Consider the following 20,621-nt stretch of genomic DNA (forward strand, 5'->3'; position numbering starts at 1 on the left):
AATTTCTAATGAATTAGTCAGAGGAAACTTTAGGGAAGATGGTTTACATAAACATTTAGATTTAATATCTTATTTCTTCTCTTTTGTTTTGTCTTGAAAATCAGACTTACATAAGACCTTCATTTTATACAGAGTTTCCTTTATAAAGGAATTGCCCTTTATTCTCCCATACCAGTTTTACATTTTTTTTTAATTATTATTATTTTCTTTTTAATAGCATTTAGCTACCAAAAAAAGCATGGTCTAAACCTGAAAATATCTACTCTGGCATATTTTATCCCAATGTATCTTTTGAATATTAGACTTACTACTCTGTCCAGTGAAAGCCTCGAAAAACCTCTTGTATTGCAGGTGCAATGAACTGCAAATGAACTCGTTGAAGACAGTTCGTAGCATCAAGCTGGAATGGAATTTATTTGTATATCATGTAGACCAATAGGCTTCAGTCTCTACATGTAGCTGTGGTAAAATATCACAAGATCATTTGATAATGCAGATCCACTCACAGGATTACCACTACTGGTTTTCCACTTGATTATTTTTAAAGAAAAATTAACTGCTAAACAAGTGTATCAGCTTTTCAGAGGACTGTGACTGATATTTTATGAACAAAGTTGTTGACAGTTTATCATCATTGTCTGACTCTCTGCGAAATACCAACTTAACATTGTTGAATCAAAAAGCACATGCCAAAATTTCACTGAGAATTTATTTAAAGAAGGAGTACTTGGGCTGATTTTGAAAGCAACAGATTTAATGAATGGAAGAGTTCAGTCCTACTCAGCCTTTAAAATAAGAATTTTGAGATAATAATTGTTTCTGAGAATGGAATCAGTGACTGGTGGGAATTCCCAATATGCTGCTCTATATCAGTAAATTTTCAAGGTGTCCAGTACTGTGCTGTGTTTAGGATTTGGCTAGATCTGTGAGCCAGCAGAGCCTGGGCTCCAAAAAGCAAGGTATGGCTGGACAGAAGAGTTGGCTCTGCCCCCAGATTCCTTCAGGGGAAAGAATGATGTTCCAGTCAAGTTGGTAATATGCCAACTTGCTCTTGAGACAAAGTAGAGTTGATCATCTTATCTGGATTTCTCTTGCTAAATTTATAGAATAGAAATAAAATAAAATGTCACTTCATATCTTGTTTTTGTAATTGTGGAAGAATCTCTACATCAGCAAAGTCGCTCCCTGCTATGCTTCTGACATGAACTTGGAGCCAAGGCTGCAGCTGCAAGAAGGGTCTAGATCAGCTACAATTTTCCTCAGTGGAGAACACCAGATCCCAATGTGTTCCTTCAGGCATTCAAAGTGCAGCACTTTGTCACAAGTCTTAATTCTGTAAAAAAAGTAGTAACTTGTTATAAGCATGCTAGCACAGTATAAGAGAAGAAGGAAATTTGTTTGCTTTTTCCTGAAAATAGCTCAGTGGAAAAATACCATGAAACTTGATCTAACAAATATTCTTTGGATATCCCAGAAATTATATGTGCATGGTATCATTTAGCTATTTGTTTGCAAAGGGACTATTTTCTTGCCAATGGGAGGACAATGCATTAGGAGCACATCATGGAAAAGGGGACTCGTTGCTGAGTTACACACCTCAATCCCACCTACATTAGTTTAGGAAATATTGGGCTCTTGGGCTCAAAGCAAACAATTTTCTGAGTGCTGAAAAGCTTAACTCAGCTTATAGGAAAAGGCAGACCAATTGATATGTATTGCTAAAACAGACGTAGACAACTTCAAGACATCAGCTCCTATTACCACAGGCCTGGTTCCTACGGTATATCACCGTGTCCCGCAGCCATAGGGAGGAGGAGGAGGAGAAGATCCAGCAGGCAGGAATTGTGCAGCAAGATTGATTTATTTAATTATTTTACAAACTCTTTTATAGACTTTTTTCTTCATAGTCTAATTGGACATAGGACCAGCCACCCCTTGGGGGTGATTGGCCAAAATCCTAAAACATTCATTATCAAAATATTCTCCACTATACCATAAACAAGACTTTCCAAGGTTGCAGGTGGCTTGGTTGTTTACATTCCCTGCTACCTCTTCTGTGAGAGAGAAAAGTCTCTCATGGACTTAGAAAATAACAAGAAGATCCTCACCAACAGCATTTTTGTACCTACAAGCTCCATGCATGTGAAGATAGGTAGACCTACTTATGGAGTGGTTTAGGTCTGGAGCCTTTCAATGGCATTCTGAATGGCTCTCTGAATCCTTTCGTCTCCACTGTCTCCAGAGATGCCATAAAAATTCTAGCATAATTTGAATTGTCAAAAATTAGATTATGTGACTTTCTCTGTTTGTTGAATGAAATTATTCTGTTTTATAGCTGCTGTTATGTCGCTGATGAAAATAATATTCAGCATCTGAATCTACATTCTGTGGGCTTTTATTCAGTCCCTTGACTGACAAGACCTCTCCCTTAAGCAGGAGATTAAATGGAAGCTCTCTATGGTTTGCTTTGCTGTTGCATGATAATAAAACATTAACAGAAGGGGTGAAAACCTATGGCCTGTCTTCCTACTCCCTAGCATTTAACGCTCACAGTAGGAGGAAGTCAGGTCTCAACTGTAGGAATAGCTTTACTCTGAGTCCTAAATAGACTTGGGCAGGTAGAGTTGCATTAGGAAAGTCTATGCTTTATAGTCTTGCTCAAAGAAATGAATCTTAGTAGAAGAAGCACCTTGAGGATATTTCATCTTTGCTATCATGAATAATGTCAAACAAGCAAATGTTTTCCTCTTATTTTACAGGAAGAACTCATTTCTGTGTGTTTTCTCAATTAAAAGCTTTTTTTTTTTTACTTTGCTGGGGGATTTTGAGATGAACATTGACACAAAGGTTAAAGTAACTTCAAAACACCTTCAATTTGGTATTAGTTCTATGCAGCTACCTCCACCTTTCAGAGTATTACTGTTCTGCATGGTCTGTCTAACCAAAGAACAAGATTTTCCATGCTCTTTGATCTTTTAAAAATATATTGAAATCTGGAATCAAGTGTTTTGCCTTGCCTGAGTCTTGACTTTGCTGGCAAGTGAGCTGAATAATGTATTAACATGTAGAGTCCCCCCAATAACCCCTAAAAAAAAGAAATTACATATCCTCAGAATCAGTCCAGCTATGTCTAGCAAATGATTAAAAGCTCTGAAGTCTGATGTGGATAAAAGAGAGGTCATAAACAATCAAGAAATGAAAAAAAATAAAACAAGAATGAATGGAAAAAGAGTTCCAGCTAAAACAACCCCATTTGATTAAAAGACTACTAAGCGAAGAACATAATCTCTATCTAAAGTTTCACAGAAGGCACAGCTAAAATATGTTTATTATAGCTGTAGTACAGAGCTTATTGCATATCTTGCCAATAATGCAAAAAAAAAAAACCACAAAAAAGAATCGTATCAATCCTTTCATTTATTTCTTTCACATTACCCATCTAGGTTAGAGGGTTTCTACATAGTAATACTAGGGACAATTAAGTCTGTTTAACACAGAGACAGATGCCAGATGTATGCATGTAACAGTTACAGAGGAAGCATATGCATAGTATCAGCTCTACAAATAGTCGGGCTCCCTAGGCACTCGACAGTTTTGAAGCTAAGGGAGGGAATGTTTTTATGTTATAACATTTTCCCATGGTGGTAGCAAATTAGCTGCCTTGTATCCATCTTCAGCTGGAACTGCAGAGAGTCACTTGAGAGCTTACAAATAAGTTTAGAGCTCTGCTAGACTATTTCTTAGGTACCTGAGAAGAGGTATACATACTGTGCCTGAGCACAGGCACCTGTGTAACAGGTGGACACAAAACAACAAAAAGTTTGATTCTTTTTCCCATAAGACAGTTTTTTCTTACCTTCATTCCTTACAGAATTTTTTCAAGGTCAGGCTGAGCCTTACTTTCAGATATTTGGATTTATTTTTGTCTCCTTGGGAATTAAAGCAATTCTTCTTCTTAAAGAAAAACAAAACAAAGCTACATTTTTATTAGGAAACCCAGAGGCTGTTTTTGAAGAACCATGCAGTAGATATTGGGGCTCAGATTTCTCTGCTTTCCCTTATCTGTGATACTCAGAATTCAAGCTAATAATAACTGTACAGGTCTCTTGCCTTGTTTTTCCAATACAACAATAAGCCTGGGAGGAGTGGGACCCATTAAAATCAAGTCATGTTGGAAAGTATACATGAAACCCTAAATCAAGTAAATATTATAGTGATAAGATCCAGTAAATGAAAATATTGCTTTAAATACCCTGAGAAAGTTTACAATGATCCATATTTAGAATAGGTTTTACTGCATTTTATAGCATGTCTTCCCCATTTCTAGGGGTATAGTGTCTTCATCATCCCTACAGAGTAAAGATTTTCTTAAAGGATGTCAATAGATTGATATTAACTGGATTATTCTGAATCCTTCTGCAGCTTTAACTTTAACAGCTGCATCTTTTACTTGCTTTACCAGAACAGTGTTTAACTTATCTAATGCTTCACTGCTGATTTCCTTTGTAAGGTGTTCACATAAATAAACTGAGGGCACAGCTAACAGAAATTACCCTGACTGCATCTTATGTGGCAGTGATGTTTGTAATTAGTTTTTAAATCTATCTCCAAGACTAAAATACACTTTTTCTAAGACCATAGCTCAGATTAGAGGTTGCTAGACACCAGAAAAATAGCTTCTAATAATTAGGAGGCTTAAAAAGTGAAGATATCAGTGAAAACAAAGAACCCATAGTGACATCTTTGGAAATAGTTCCCAAATTGACAATTGTTCTTAAAGCTGTCTTTTGTAGCATCAAAGTATTCTGACATCATTTCAGAAATTGAAGCTATAAAAAATGAAAAGATGTCAAGTAAAAAGGTAACTCTCAGTTGAGCAGCTGAACTGCTGCACATAAAAGTAACTAGTAGGAAAGATTTTTCTGTATTAGTGGTGTTAATATCAATAATCTCTTCAATCCTTGAAATACAAGAAAGCGATCTGTAACTTAGAGTTCTTGATGAAGGATCAGGGAAAAGGAAGATATGAATATTCTGAAGGCATCTTCAGTACGTGTCCTTCAGAAATTAATTCACTGCTCATGGAGTATCTGAAAATGTGGTGTTGAATCTGTTTACATGTATAATTCTCTTCACCAAACTAGTTATATTTAGAGAGTCAGATTTGAAAAAGGCATCCTTAATTATCCTTTCTGATTGATCTAATTGGAGCACTATCCAGGCAGAAAGTTAAGTAGGATAGCATTATGAAGCTTAAATTGCTAAGAGAATGTGGGTTCTTCATAAATTGGCACAAGGGTAATCCCATTCCACAAATCTCTTTCGAAAGTGGTAATAACACACCAGTAATCTCCTAAATAATAGTCTAAGGGACCATCATACAATAATGAATATGTTATTTAGCATGGGAAGACTCTATATGAAACTCTTAAATAATTTCTCTAAGTGAGAGGTCCTTAAGATGTCTAGACAACCCTAAGTTTTTTCTGAGAGAAGCATCATGAAAAGTGTTCTTCCTCCTGTTCAGTCAGATGCATTGTACCTTCCATGAAGTCTAAAGTATATGACCCACTTGGGACATCAACCTTTTGAAGCCAGGGGATGATACCCAGTAGGTTTTTCCATCTAAGAGTATAAAACAGTCATGGTCTCATTATGGCTGTTAAAGGAGATTTTTAATGTAAATCCAGGCATACTGGCAGGAATGTGAAGGAAAATACTCTCTTTCACCAAAGTGGCCAGATTTTGAATGGTTCAGCATCCATGTAGCCTTTGTAGTTATTTTTATGAGACTTTGCAAAGGAAAACAGCATTTGAAGAGCATTACTGCATTGATTCTGTTTTGGGAAAATCAGGCTCCTACACAGAAGCTGACAGACTTCCATTCAACAGAGTCTACCTACAATCAGGAAGTAAACATCAAAAGAGCATAAAGATTTCTTCATAAGCCTGTCATGTCTCCTCAGTGGCACCCTCCTCAGGCAATATCTGTAAACAAGTTGTCGTATCCAAATTTGAGGCAAGCTTGCAAAGTGAAAAGCTTGTTGCCTTCTAATTAAAGATTTGTATACTGAGATAATTGGCAATGGGTAAGGAAGGTTCAGTGGTGTAACATATAGCTCATCGTTGGTGGCTTGATGGTGTGACAGATGGGGATAGCTCCTTTAAATTATGGAGCTTTTATATTGGTATTTTCAGGAAATGTCAACAGCGTGATTATATTTTCATTAATGTTGTCTTTCCTTCCCATTCATTGCTTTTGTTTGTCATAATCACTTCTTACCTTTTGTCTCTAACTACACAGTCTGTTAATATTTGTATAGGATGGCTCACAATGGTCCTGGTTAATGACTAGATTACTAAACACTGCCGCACTACAGTATGCAGCATTTAGTAAATGCTTCAAATTAGATATGGAAATCATTGATACTGTAATTATGACTAGCTCACAATAAAGTTAGCAAAAAGAATGTGAATATCATGCAAATTGTGCAAACGATTACACAAATTCAGTTAGGTTTCAGATTTAGGAATCCTTGTATTTGTAGATGCTAGTGGTGAAACAATCCCATTGTAATATCTTTGGCACTGCCTTGATCAAGAGTGAAAATGAGCTATATTAAAAATGTGCTTTCTAAAAGATCCACGAGGCTGTTCTCCTCTGTTAATTACTGCAGTTTAGTTTTCCTTCTTTCTCAAGAAACAGCTTCGGGGCTCTGCAACAAAGATTTACAGTTTAAAACTATCAATGTGTCATATTGCTCAGGTTTCCCAGTAGCTTCTCAGATAAGTGCAGGACGAGCACAACTAGCCTTTGTATATTTGTTCCCTTCAGCCCTGGGCTAGGAAGACTTTTTTTATGTGGGATGGCGAAGAGACCAAAATGACTGTTTCATGACTGTCGTATGGTCTTTACACTGAAGATTTGAGTCAGGTCCAGTCAACTTACAGGCAAACACTGGAAATCAAGACTGGGTGTCCATCCTTCTCTTTCTCCTCTATTAGGAAGAAATGAGACATGCTTTTTATAAGTTAGACATTTTTAGTTTATTGCCAACTATAAACATGTGAGATTTTACCATTGAAAAAATAATGAAAAAATTCAAGGGCCATGAGCTGTGTCTGGACCACAGGTAGAAGCTGTTTTTCTGCTGCAGAAGTTTTGACGTTGTGAATTTTGGAAGCAGAGCCTATCCCTGTCTGTGACTCACAGGTCTGATTTGCCTCCAGAACAGCAAGGCAGAGGCCAAAGACCCATTGTTGGGATCTGTGGACCAGCCCGCTGTGAAGATGGAAAATTTTCAGGTAACATAAATATTTTCTTTCTCTTATATTTTTTTTTTTTAATAAAAATATGTGATTGTCATTAAATTATAAGCATTTAATTAAAGCATACTTCTGTAAGAAATGTTTTAAATTTTCCATAGTGCTCCCTGTAATCCTGAAATATTCCTCCAATATTTATTGTCTGGGACAAACGTGAACTAGAACTAAATCCATAGGCCATCATGTTTTTATGGCTTTTGAAGCATTTCATGTCATAACAATATAAAACATATATTGTCTTTATCCTGTGTCCAGAAAACAAGCGAACAAAAACAACCAAACAAAAACCCAACATCACCTGTGGGAAACTAGGTAAGAATTATAGACCTCAGAAGCTTGTGTTTATAATACCAGGAGAAAAACATGAGATCCAAGAGGTTTAAAAATGTGGCAGTCCACTCTTATTTTACTGCCAGTCATTTTGCTAATCTGAGCTACATAATTGCTTTGCCTGACTGAAAGGAGCCTTTAAACAGACAAGCCAATATAAATACTCAGATAGGAGACAGCTCTGTTTAATAACAGCAAGAGAAGTATAGAAGTATTTGTTTACCTCTGCTCATTTATGTCAAAATCAATTGTAATTAAACAGAAATCCAACCACAGAAGTAGTGCTTTAACTGATTGTTCTCAATAGACATGTCATATAGACCCAGTGTTTAGGACATGCCAAAGCACACATTATTTTTCTCCTGTAATAAATATCTACTTATAGTCTTTCCAGTTCTTTAGTAAAGACAATTGCCTGCCTCAAATTAAAACAAACAAACAAACAAACAAACAAACAACAAAAAAGGTAACCCACGATTTAATGTAAATTCTGTGAGGTTTTCTGGTCATATTTTAGGAATTACTGAAGTTCTGAAAAGCAGAGTTAATTGCATTCTCTGTTAGATATTATGTGGCATTTATTGTCCATCTGCTTACACATATGTACAGAAAATACAGATCTTTCATATCTATTTAAGGTATTAAAATTATGAAGCATAACATTATTTTATTAGTCTAAACCAAGTACTGGTGTTGGTGGAGGTTTTTTACATAGAATCATAGAATGGTTTCGTTTGGAAGGGATTTTAAAGATCATCTCATTCCAGCCGCCCTGCCATGGGCAGGGACACCTTCCACTAAACTAGGTTGCTCAAAGCCCCATCCAGCCTGGCCTTGGACACTTCCAGGGATGGGACAACCTGTTCCAGTGCCTCACCACCCTCACAGTAAAGAACAGTGTGTTAGACCAGAGAAATATAACCTGCAGAGAATTTTACATCTTGTTTCATTACTGAGTAAATTCTAAATGGAAATATTTTCAATAATGAACACAAATTCACAACATCAAGAGTGAAAGGAATCAATCTCCTAGACAAGTCAGTATGAACTCTATGTATGCATTCATAGGCAGATCTTTGTCATGAAAAAACAGTTATCAAAGATGTTCTTTACTATTCTCTGTAATGCAGTGAAGAATAACACATTGTAAAAGTGAAGGTATGTTTTCAAACAGAAGGTGGCATACATTTTAAAATGGGTCGTCTGGTTTATTTTTTATTTGGACCTGTTAGCTGATAGCCATTCCAGTCAACTGGATCAAGCTATGAACCATCCCTGAAAATTAATGCTTATTTTTAACTTCCATATTTATAGAAAGGAATTTTAAAAACAGTCAGTTAGAAGAAGGTGTTTATTCAATAGTAAAAACTAGACATCTCCCATTGAAAGAGAAAAAAGGATATCTGAAAGACAGGCTTTCCTAGGACAATGAAAAATAACAAAAGCTACTGACACTTTAAAATATTTAGTGTTATTCATGTACTTATCTAGCCATATTCTTATTTAGTCTTTATCAGTGAACAAATGGCAATAAAAAGCTACATTTTTAAATATTTTGTAAGAAGTTCTTAGAAAAGAATGCACTTGAATGACTATTTATCAGTTCAAATCCTACAAATTATAATGATCTGAACTCTGTCTGCCTTGTTTAATTCCAGATAAAATTTGATAAAATAATTTACAGGTTTTGTGAGGAATAGGATGACATAGGTTTAGGTGTAGGTCTAAGTCTGCACCTAGTTATATATCCAGGCTTATGTATAGGGGAAATCAGACATTAAATATACGTAGATTCATTTATTTACATAAATATATATAAAAGCATATATATATATATGTGTATATACATATATTTATAGTCTGACATCCCATATATGGGAATCTTGACACTTAGTATTAAATTGTATGGAGTACTTCAATACAGACTATAGTGTTCTTCATCCTATAAACATAGTACATAAAATATTTCTTGGAAATATTTGCATGCTGATGTTTACTTTACATTTGTTTTTCTGCCTTGCATGTATGTGTAATTTAAATAATTAGGGTCCAGTTAAACTGCAGAAAATATTGTATTTATTGACTTGTTTTGTCCACCCTGAGTCACTACTTTAAAAAGTAATAATTCTTGAGCTTCTTCTTTGTTATCATTATGCAAATTTAATATAATTAGTGAGTCAAAATAAGATGTATCTGTTTTATCCTTTGAAAGGAGCCAGCTATCTAAAGCATTAATTAATTAACTTCATAGTGCAATATATTTAGGGTGAAATCAGTACCCATAATTAATTCTGTTCACAATATTTATAAAGAAAGTGTAGGAAATTGTAGATACCACAATAAAAGGTTCTTTTTCTTTTAGCTTGCTATGGAAGGATGGTGTTAAATATAGCTCCTCTGGTAATAGAATAAAATATGTAAGATACGTCTTCTGCTGCACCAAAATACATACCTTGCATTGCATTTTATATGTTGCCAATATAGCTTTCACCCTACACCATCTTTAAATTTCCATCCAGAATATGTTTCCTATCCAGGCGACTGTTGTTTACAGATATCTTGTTTCCTTTTCTTTCTACGGCTGATAATTTAGCAGTTCTATTTTAGTGTATGTTCTCCCCTAAGTGCATAAAGCACTTCTGACTGTTTACCCTTAAAGCTCCAGAGAGTTAGAAAAACCTCTAGACTGCTTCTGTTTATTGTACACACGTGCACTGTTAAGGGTTTATTTTCAACAGGGGGGAGACAAGCCCAGAGATAAAGACCGATGGTGCATATCACTCTACCAGCACATCTTGCTGTACAGCACAGCATATGACCTATTTTACATATATATATTTATATATTTACCTTTACATTGATTCTATTTTCTCGTGTGTACTAATTTGGCCCTTGGTGGTGATAGTTCACTTCGTGTTTGTAGTTTCTGTACTAGTACAAAAGTCCCTGTTCGATTTTCTTCACTGTGTGCTAGCTGTAGCAGTCAAAATTACAGGCTAATGGCAAGACAAGCAGCTTATAATGTATGATAATCAATACTCAAAATCCGTTCCCTGTGATGTGACATAAAAGAGTGAAATGAAAAGACAGAGATTTTCAGGGCTAGAGCACCAAAGCTCATGCAATGCAGGTGGGCTTCAATTCAAGGACATTCAGTATTTTTTTTTGTTCTTTTTTGCCTTCATATTTAATTCAGTCGCTGCTACGATGTCCAGGGAGCAGAAATGGAGAGTTAGTCGATACAGTGAGTAGAAATGCAAGTATAAAAATTGCTTTAACAAATACAGGAAATGAGAAGGGGAAAAAAGATACAGCATGCAATATATATGTAACATATATATGCTATATGATATATATCTTTCTCTTTTACCTAGAGATAGCCAGTAAGATTTGTATTTTTGTTGGCAGTAATGAATAATCTAAACACTGTGTAAGGCCCCTCCTCATAGCAGTGTATGTGTGTGCACGTGTGAAAGCTAAAAATGGAAATCTTCAAACATAACTTGGTTGCAATAAATTAACCTAATGAGTGTTGAAAATCTCAAAGCATAGTTTTTCCCACAGTACTGAATACCTACTGAATAAGTTTACAGTACTTATTTCCAGTGACTGAGAACTTCTCTGATCTTTACCTTTCATCTTGAGTTTGTTCGTTTCAGTCTTAGTTTAGGGAATATTTTTTTTTTAAAGAAATACAGTTCATTTGAGTTTTACAAAAAGAGTCAGTGTCAAAATAGAATTTCCGTGTTCTATATTTCATATATATACATATATATAGATAGTGTTGTCAATGTAGATAGCAGAGAATTGTATATAGGTATATATGAACATTTATTTAATGTATTTTAAGAGAATATGACATTACTACCTGAAAGACAGAAAGAGTTTTCCTTCTAGAGATGGCCTTTTTGTGGTATAATGCAATAAACTGTAATGTTTGGGTTATTTTTATGTGAGAAAGGAAGGAGCAAATAGGGATCTTGCTCTGATAGAGTAATTGAAAAGAGAGGATCAGAGAAAATTACTGGTCCATTGATAGTGCAGTTCTGAGCTTTTTATGGTAGCTAACATGCAGCAAGGTTTTATTTTTCTCTTTTGTTATAAAGCAACAAACTTGTTTACAAATATTCATACAAAGGATAGTTAAGCTTACAACATAAAATTTAGTTAGAAAGTTGATTAGTTGTTTAGGTAAACCTTTAAAAGTGCCAGAAGGGTTTTACTCAGCATTGTCATGAATTCCATGTAAGAGAAAAATAACTTCAGATATTGTTAAGGAAAATCCTAAAGAAAAAACCTATTTCTCCTATTTCTGCAAGTCCAGTTTTAAAGCCAGAGGCTGAGCTTGCCACAAATTTACTCTGAAGGATCAGGAAGGTGAGGATGTTTTTAAAAATATATTGATTTGGTTTTTGTGGAGTTTTATGTTTCTGGGTGGGTTTCCTTGGAGAAGGAGGAGTTTGGTTGGTTGGAGATTTTTTTTTAGAGAGAGACAGAGAGAGCAGCAGTTTCACATGGCTGTTTTAAGCAGCAGCTGTTTGATGCTGTAGAAGCTCTGGAAAACTAGATACAGAGAACTTTAGTGGAGGTGAACTAATGGGTGGAATGAGGTGTATAGCTATGTCCTTCATTTGTATGGCTCCCATTTCATTAAGCAATTGCCACACATATGTTGTGTCTGCGGTTATGCATACCGATGCCATCTCATTCAAGTGAAATAAAATCAGACTCAACAAACTTAAATTTCTTCCTTAAATTCTTTTCAGTTTTACCACTGTGTTACAGTCCCAAGGTTGGGGTTATTTTACTCCTGCTTTTTGTCATGGTAATTTTAATTTTTATTGTATACTAAAACCAGTGTGTGGATTAGTTTTCCTTGGAGATCATAGAATCATTGAATGGATTGTGTCAGAAAGGACCTTGAAATATCTGCCATAGGCAGGAATGTCCATCACTATATCAGGTTGCTCAAGGTCCTGTCCAACCTGACTTTGAAATCTTGCGGTGATGGGACATCCACGATTAATCTGGGAAATCTCTTCCAGCGTCTCGCTACTCTCATATCAAAGAGTTTCTACCTCATGTACAATATAAATCTGCTTTCTTTCAGTTTATGCAGCCCCAGACACAACTGGCTGTCTGGGCTGCGAGAACACACTGCTGGCTCATGCCCAGATTTCATCCACCAGTATCCCCAATCCTTCTCAACAGGTCTGCTCTCAATCCATCCGTCCCCCAGTCTGTGTTGGTACTGGTGAATTCTCCAACCCAGGTGCAGGACCTTGCACTTGGACTTGTTGAACTTCATGATATTCAACTGGCCCCCACCTCTCAAGCCTGTCACAGTCCCTCTGGATGACATCCCTTCCCTCCAGTGAATCAGATGCACCACTCAGCTTGTTGTAATCCGAGGGTGCACTCAATTCCATTGTCTATCTCATTAATGCAGATAGTAAATAATGTTGTTCCCAATGTGGACCCTGAAGGGGCACATCTCATTATTGGTTTCCGCTTGGACATTGACTGCAACTCTTTGCACGTGACCATCCAGCCAGTGCCTTACTGACCTGACAGTCTGTCATCAAATCCATCAATCTCCAATTTAGCACCAAGAATATTGTGGCTATATAAATACTTAACCATAGCAAAGGCCTGACAAAAGACTTTGCCTTGTTCACTGATGCAGTCACTCCATCGTAGAAAGTCACCAGATTAGTCAGACACAATCGGTCCTCAGTGAAGCCTTGTTGTCTGTGTCTAATCACCTCCCCATCTTCCAAAAATTTTGATACATCTTCCAGGAAGATCTGTTCCATGATTTTACCAGGTACACAGCTGAGGCTGACTCACCTCTATGAATTTTATGTTTAAAGCCTTTTTGTTACATCCTTTCCTCAACAATCACTTTGTTTTGCTGTCCCTGTACCTAATTCTCTCTTGCTTTTGGTATTTTTTCAGGGCTTGCACCAGAATTAGATATTAAAGTCTTCAAGAAAGGATTCACATATACAGAATGACACTTTTTCACACAACTGTATCATTAACAAGTATCAATTCTGAGCAAATTATCCCAGTTTAATATCACTGTGACATAATACAATTTTAGTTTAAGTCCTATTTATTCATATCTTTATAGAAATGTGAAAACCGTTTACACTCTTGGATTCCCGTAGCACCTTTGGTGTTTCTTTTCTCATGTTTCTGCAGTACAATCACCCATTAATCAGGTAGTGATATAAGATTAGTAGGAATTTGTTTTCTAATTTAGAAAGATGATGATTGTTTAAATTCTCCCCATCTTTGGGTCAACATTTTTGTTCTGCTTTTCTGAAGACTTGTTTTATGTCTCTGTATGTGTGTTTCATCCTTATCTTTAAAGGTATACCAACAGTTTTTGCCTAAATGGAACTCCAGGCATTTTTAAAATACTAAATTCCTCAAATAAAATGGGTATTGAACCCGTCTGCCCATTTTGTGAAAGAAAAATGATTAATATCTAAAGATCAATGTATAGTTAACTGAAACCTAGACATGATAAAAGGATTTATTTTATTTATTATTTTTCTTATTCCTGGTAATTGGTTAGAGTTGTGAGTACAAGTATAAGACATTAAATATTGGCCCAAATGTAACTATTAAACGTAAATGACACACAAGCCACGGTTTTTAAAACAGAAAGTTTTCTTTGAATTATATAATAGGAAGTATTAAAACTTATGTTCTAAAAGTGCAACAAAGGGATCTCATTTAATTATATTCTTTGAAAGAAATAAGGATATAGAAATCCTACCTGAAAACATCATCAGTTCAAATAGTGTGTCACGGTTTGTCATTCTTCCAAATTGTATGTATTGAGCAAATCCATTTTCACTTACTTGCACCAAAACAATAAAGGGGAAAACTGATTACATGATCCATACTCATGTCTAATAAAATTGCAATATGCACTTTTTGACAAGCTTGTATTTAATACATACTGATGGAAGATTCTAGTTCTCTGTTCTCAGCAGGAAAAGTAGGCTTTTTAAGAAAACCTTTTTATTTTGTGTCTGTCATAGAACATAACAATTACAAATGAAATGGAGGTGACAAAAAAAGAAAAAACAGCTTGCTGATTTTTATGAAGTGTTTGTATTTCCAGGAAGGCAGTCACTGCTCAGTTATTTGATTTGAAAAATTAATCCTTATAATTCCTTTTGAGTTCCCTAAGTACTGTTCCCTCTTTTCTAGTATGAGTTTTACAGAACAAAGCCTAAAAGATTTCTACAGCAGATTAGTTTACAGATGAAGCTCAATTCCACTGAGAATGATTCTCTAATGACCCCTTTATACTTCCATTGGGCTGTGTGAATGCTTTAATATGTGGAGAACAGAGTTAAATAAATCTATTGTCTCAACTAACAGGTTTATGCAAACCTTCTGAAATATTTTAATTATAGCTTCTTCTTTTTCTCCATAATTAAGAAACCAGATGTCAAGTAAGCCCATCACATGATGATCATAGCCTATCCATTAGTCTAAATAAATCCACTTATAATTAGAGTTTTTTCTCTTTCTCCTTTGTTTTGCAGAACAAGAAGAATGTGTTAACTGCACAGATGAATGCAGAGTGCTTGGTCATTCTGACAGGTGTTGGATGCCACAGTTCCCTGCAGCCAGTCAGGCTGAGAATGCAGATTATCGCACAAATCTCTTTGTACCCACAGTTGAAGCTAACGTTGAGACTGAGACATATGAAACTGTGAATCCCACTGGGAAAAAGACTTTTTGTACATTTGGGAAAGACAAGAGAGAGCACACTATTCTCATTGCCAATGTTAAACCTTACTTAAAAGCCAAACGTGCCCTGAGTCCTCTGCTTCAGGAGGTTCCCTCAGCATCGAGCAGCCCAACCAAGACATGCATTGAGCCTTGCACCTCAACAAAAGGACCACTGGATGGTTGTGAAGTGAAATCAGGAGCCTTGGCTGAACCAAGCAGCCAGTACTTGTCAACTGACAGTCAGTATCTATCGCCCAGTAAACAGTCAAAGGACACTTCCTTCATTGCATCAGATCAGATGGCTAGGGCCTTTGCAGACGTGCATTCCCGAGTGAGCCGAGACTCAAGTGAGATGGACTCTGTTCTGGAGCAGTTAGACCGTTCAGCCCGGGATCTAGGCAGGGAGTCGGTGGATGCTGAGGAAGTTGTGAGAGAAATAGACAAGCTCTTGCAGGACTGTCGGGGAAGCGACCCTGTGGCCATCAGAAAGTGAGGGGGAAAATAAGGACAGGCTGGCAGTTGCATTCCTCTTCTGCTGATTGAAAGTAAATAAATAAATAAATTCCCTGGTTGTAACAGAATTACAGGAATGAAGGAAGACCAATGCTGCTTTAAGGCTTTTAGTGAACATCTGAAGTGCCCACAAGTATGTTCTTTTCACTGCTCTTTCTTTTTGACAGATAACACTGGTTTCATTTTGACCAAACTTTCATTAGGACAGATTCAAGTACACCAAGAACAAAATGAAAGAAGGAAAGACAGTGCCATTTTGACAATCTGATAGGAAGGTGTGAGAAAGATGGACTGGAAATACGTCTGATACTTTAAGACTGTCCTCAATAGCTGATGCTGACTTTACTGTTTACGTATAAACCCCAAGAAAAACAGGGTTGAATAATGCTGATCTGTGGTGAATTTCCAGCAGCCACCACAGGCTTCTACTGAAAGTCCTATAAAGAGTTCTTGTAGTAGTCCAAGCGACGCCAAACATTAACATTCATTTGTGGTAAACATTTATGTACAAAGTTATCTGCCACAAATATGAAAAAAAGAAAAAAAAAATAATAAATCAAAAAGAACCATTCCAGATCATTATTCAAGAAAGCATATCCTCATCATTAATGAAACACTACATATCATATTAAGGTTAAATGTAAAAGTATATAGTCCATCTTGTCCTGCACACACATAAGCTAATTCACTTGATAAAAGGAAAAAAAAAAAAAGGATTTTAATATCTATTTAGCATTTTAGTGTCCAACAAAGCTATAAATAGTTAGTGGTGAGTTTTCAAAGAAAAAGAAAAGGAAGTAAAATAAAGTTTGGGAAAAAAAGAGTTACTTTAAGGGTAATACAGAAAAGAAATTAACATTATTAACACTTTTTTATTCATTTGTGGACACTAAAATAGCTCAGGAAAGTGAAAATGTCAGACATCCACAAAAATCACATGGTCATTTAAATGTGCAAATGTAAGAAGATTCAGTGTGTTTACATCAAATGACATATTTTTATTGATTTATTGCAGATTCAGTGCATATGAGCCAAATTGTTGAGTGTATAAGAGCTATATTGTGTATTTTATTAAATTAATATATAGTTGTGTTGCAAAAATATTTGGGCTTATATTGTAAATGGCAAGTGTTGCCTCAGTAGCTGTCGAACTCTATGAGTTTTGTTTTTTCCTGCTTCCTTTTCCCCATGGAATATGGGAAGCAGCGCCTCAGAGCAAAGTCTCTTGTTTAATGTATGGTCTACGAAGTACTGCAGTACATAATCTGTTCAAAATGTGTTTGAGTGAGCTGATGGAGCTAACTGAACAGCCTAGAAATACGTCCATCAGTCATGGTTATGTGCAAGTCCTTGTAGAAGCTTCTATTGCAAACCCATGTTTAATAACAAAAATTACACTCGAAGCAACATCTGGAACCTCCTTGGGATTTTTTCCCAACACATGCAGCCAGCCTGTTCAATGTAGGATATTTGATTGACTTCTTCAGAGATGCCACCATTTTCAAAGTTTTGGTATTAAGTTTATAGAGCTGAAACCTATGCCAATTCCAATGTGGCATGAGCAGTATTTTATCTGATACTTTAGCATGTGCAATTGCTTACTGCAGTTCTAGATAAATACTGCTTATTCTAGGGGGTGTTTTTAGTCAGTTTTTCACTTGATCTGAATAATATTTGCAGAATAACTTAAAATAACTTGGGATATAGTTTCTACTTTTTATTATTGTTTCCTAAGAGTGTTTTTATTGCATTTGAAAAACTCAAAATTACTTTCAGGTGGAATTTAGAAAAGAACAAGTGAACTTCCACAGTACAAGAAAACGCAGAAGAATAAAATGTTTGGCTCAGGATTTGTCCCTTATATATTTCAGATACTCTGCTGGAAATACCACTATGGCACATTGTTTAAAAAATATGTATTTGGTTTCTTAAATTTAATCTGTAATTTTAAAATGTTTAGAAAAGGGGTTGGCAATCTGAAATACCACAAGCCATAGTTTTTTATCCGTTCAAGAAAAAAGTTGACCCAACAGCCTATTTTAGTTTTGGGATTGCATTTAAATGGTGATTTTAGCTAGTCAGTCCTACAATGAATTGTCTTTGGGAGACAGCAATTCTGACAGTTTGCTTTTGGCTCCTGTTAAAAAAAGTCTACAATTATATGCAAAAGGAAGGATCTTGTACATGTCTTATCAAGCTACTCTCCATGTTTTGGACAATTTATGTATCTAAAATGTGGTGTTGTCTGTGTTATATAATTTTATTTTTTTTTTTTGGCCAGGAGACCCGAGATTGGTTTTGCTTGATAGCTTGATAGCTTGAAATTCCATAGTGGAGAGGATTTCTTATTGTTTGATCAGTCTTTTCTACGTATTTCCGTGGTGCCCATCACTTCAGTGTCTGTGCACCAAGTCTTTAGCTCTGCCAGTGAGATCCATTATTCAGCAAACTCTAAGCCAGTATGTAAATGCAGTCAAGTGATGGAGATTTGTGTATTTTATAAATGATTTTAACACTGAGTAACCAATTGTACAATTCATTGTATGTTTCTGAAGACATAAAACCACAACATTCTGAGAAAGGGCTGTGCCAATGTAAGAGGAATTTACCTTAAGGCTCTCTGTCACTAGTGATTTACTAGCTTTAGCTGTTTAACACATTATCTATATTTAGTAGTGATTATTTATTTGCCACTGTGAGGTAATTCAGAATTCATGACTCACAGCTTTATAGAGGAGTTTAGGAAATCTTGCTTTTCTTTAATTTGCCTTTCAACTGCCTTGTTTTGTAGAACTCTGGCATTCTCCTTCCCAGTATAAGAATATCCCAGGTTAAAAAATTTATTTCACAATTTCAAATGGATTCATAATGAACCAATAAACCAGCAGAGCTTATACAATGTGAGTTGTGCTGGTTCAGTCAAAATTAACATGATTGTCTGTGAAGGACGTACTGCACACAAAAGAATTTAAAGTGTTTTTTCTCCATGGTATCTCTACTATCACTATTGGAGAAAGAGGCAGCAATGAAAGATAAAGTTTATGAGTTATTTCTCTCATTTTTTACACACATGCTTTATAAGACTGAAAGGAAATATCTGCCACAAGATTATAAAAGGAAAGTTGGAGTTGAGGGAGGCAAGTTAAGCAACTAATAAATTTGTACTGTACACTGTGAATAGCAAATAAGGCATTCTGTATCTTTTTAATTAACAAAAGCCAGCAACTGGGAGTTCCTTATACAATTGGCCAATCAAATCAGAACTCAAAATCAGACCCCTTTTTTTTTTTTTTAATTGGCATATTTATGAGGAAACAGAGTCTCCTGAACTGTGATTTTCCACTTAAGAATAGAGGCTTCCCAATCCAAGTTACCCTTAGAAGTCAAACTTTGTTCATAGTGGAGCAAGATACACCATTCAAACAAGCTTTTATGTTGCTTGCTGTCAAATGGAAGGGAAATTGCTGAGGTCAAGGAGGTGTCTGAAGGCTAGCATAACATACACCCACTCATTATTGTTTAACTGCTTTCTTTTGACATGAGGCAGCAATTATTATTGCATTAATTTAAATGGGAGTTTTGGCTATCAAGATTTGTTGACTTGAAGTGTAATTGAATGAAATCTGATTAAGGTTTTGACTTCTCTGGCCCAATTGTGATACAGGTTGGCATTCTCATTTATCAGCCCCTGTCTCCCCATATGGCTCAAAGTTGCACCAATGACTGGTGAATGACACAAAAAAACCAAACAAAAGCAGCATACATTGTATGGATTTTCTCAACCGCTATTGTTTAATGGCTGTGTTTAATGTGACCTATCTGGAAAATGAGGACTACGAATAAAAAGCGATTACTAATAGTGGTGTTGCCTGCTTTTGCATTCATTAACGCAGAAGAAATGTGTTAAACACTGCATACCACAGGGAGCCTGATGGTAATTACTTTGGAAAAGCAACTTGTGGCAATGCGACTGTTACAGCTAGTTATCAGTTTGCCAAAAAAATGACAGTTCCTGCTCCATTTATTAGAAATGTGTAACTGTTTTCTCTCAACAGGAAAGTGGCGAAGAGTTTTCATCAAGCTGGGCAGGTTTATCTTTTAAGCAGCTGATGCACCGAATCCCTACAGGCTGTTATTTGCTCACAGAAACATGGAGCTGAATAAAGGCTATTTTGGTTTAGTACACTGGTGTGAGTTCACCAAAAACATTATAAATGGGGTAGGGTTGTAAGTCCTCAAAGACTGTCAGCCCAGCAGGAGAGTAAACAAATGGAGAAGGACAACCTGAAGAATGCAAAGGATTGGTTTTTGTCTTTTTTTTTAATGTGTCTTTCTTAAGAGTGTGAGTAATTTTATTCATGTTGCTGCAAACAATGTGACAAATTGCTGGGAAAAATATCACTAAGTTCTATGTCTGGTTTTTTGAGTTTGTTGTTATAATTTAACACTTTCATTAACCTCTTTTGTTTGTTTGGGTTTTGATGTCTTTGAGCATTATGATCAATCCCTCAGAATGTGTGGCCCTCTCTGTCTGTTCCTGTGTGATCATAGCAATGACATACCAAATAGTGTAAAGACTGTATACCAGATTTTTTAGGGTTTTTGACTTCTGTTTGCTTGTTTGGGCTTTTTTTAAAAGTAATTAAGTATATAGACATTGGTTTTGACTAAATAGAATTTCAGTTTGTTCA

At 35.8% G+C, this 20,621-nt stretch overlaps 1 protein-coding gene across 10 annotated transcripts in view; it reads left to right on the forward strand.

The window, feature by feature from the left end:
* PCDH17 (protocadherin 17) overlaps positions 1–20,328 on the forward strand; it is a 90,750-nt gene extending 70,422 nt beyond the window's left edge. For 5 of the 10 annotated variants that reach the window (XM_010405594.4, XM_039568523.1, XM_039568510.1 and 2 more), the window contains 3 exons: positions 7,231–7,305; positions 7,582–7,638; positions 15,228–20,328. In XM_010405594.4, the coding sequence (XP_010403896.1) occupies positions 7,231–7,305; positions 7,582–7,638; positions 15,228–15,910 (815 nt within the window). In that variant the 3' untranslated portion in view covers positions 15,911–20,328. Of the gene's footprint in view, positions 1–7,213; positions 7,306–7,581; positions 7,639–15,227 lie in introns of all 10 variants that reach the window. The other 5 variants (XM_010405596.4, XM_019289584.3, XM_010405599.3 and 2 more) reach the window with 4 other exon arrangements.
* Positions 20,329–20,621: the final 293 nt, after the last annotated feature.

Source organism: Corvus cornix, chromosome 1, assembly GCF_000738735.6.
Source record: "Corvus cornix cornix isolate S_Up_H32 chromosome 1, ASM73873v5, whole genome shotgun sequence".
Taxonomy (NCBI): Eukaryota; Metazoa; Chordata; class Aves; order Passeriformes; family Corvidae; genus Corvus; species Corvus cornix.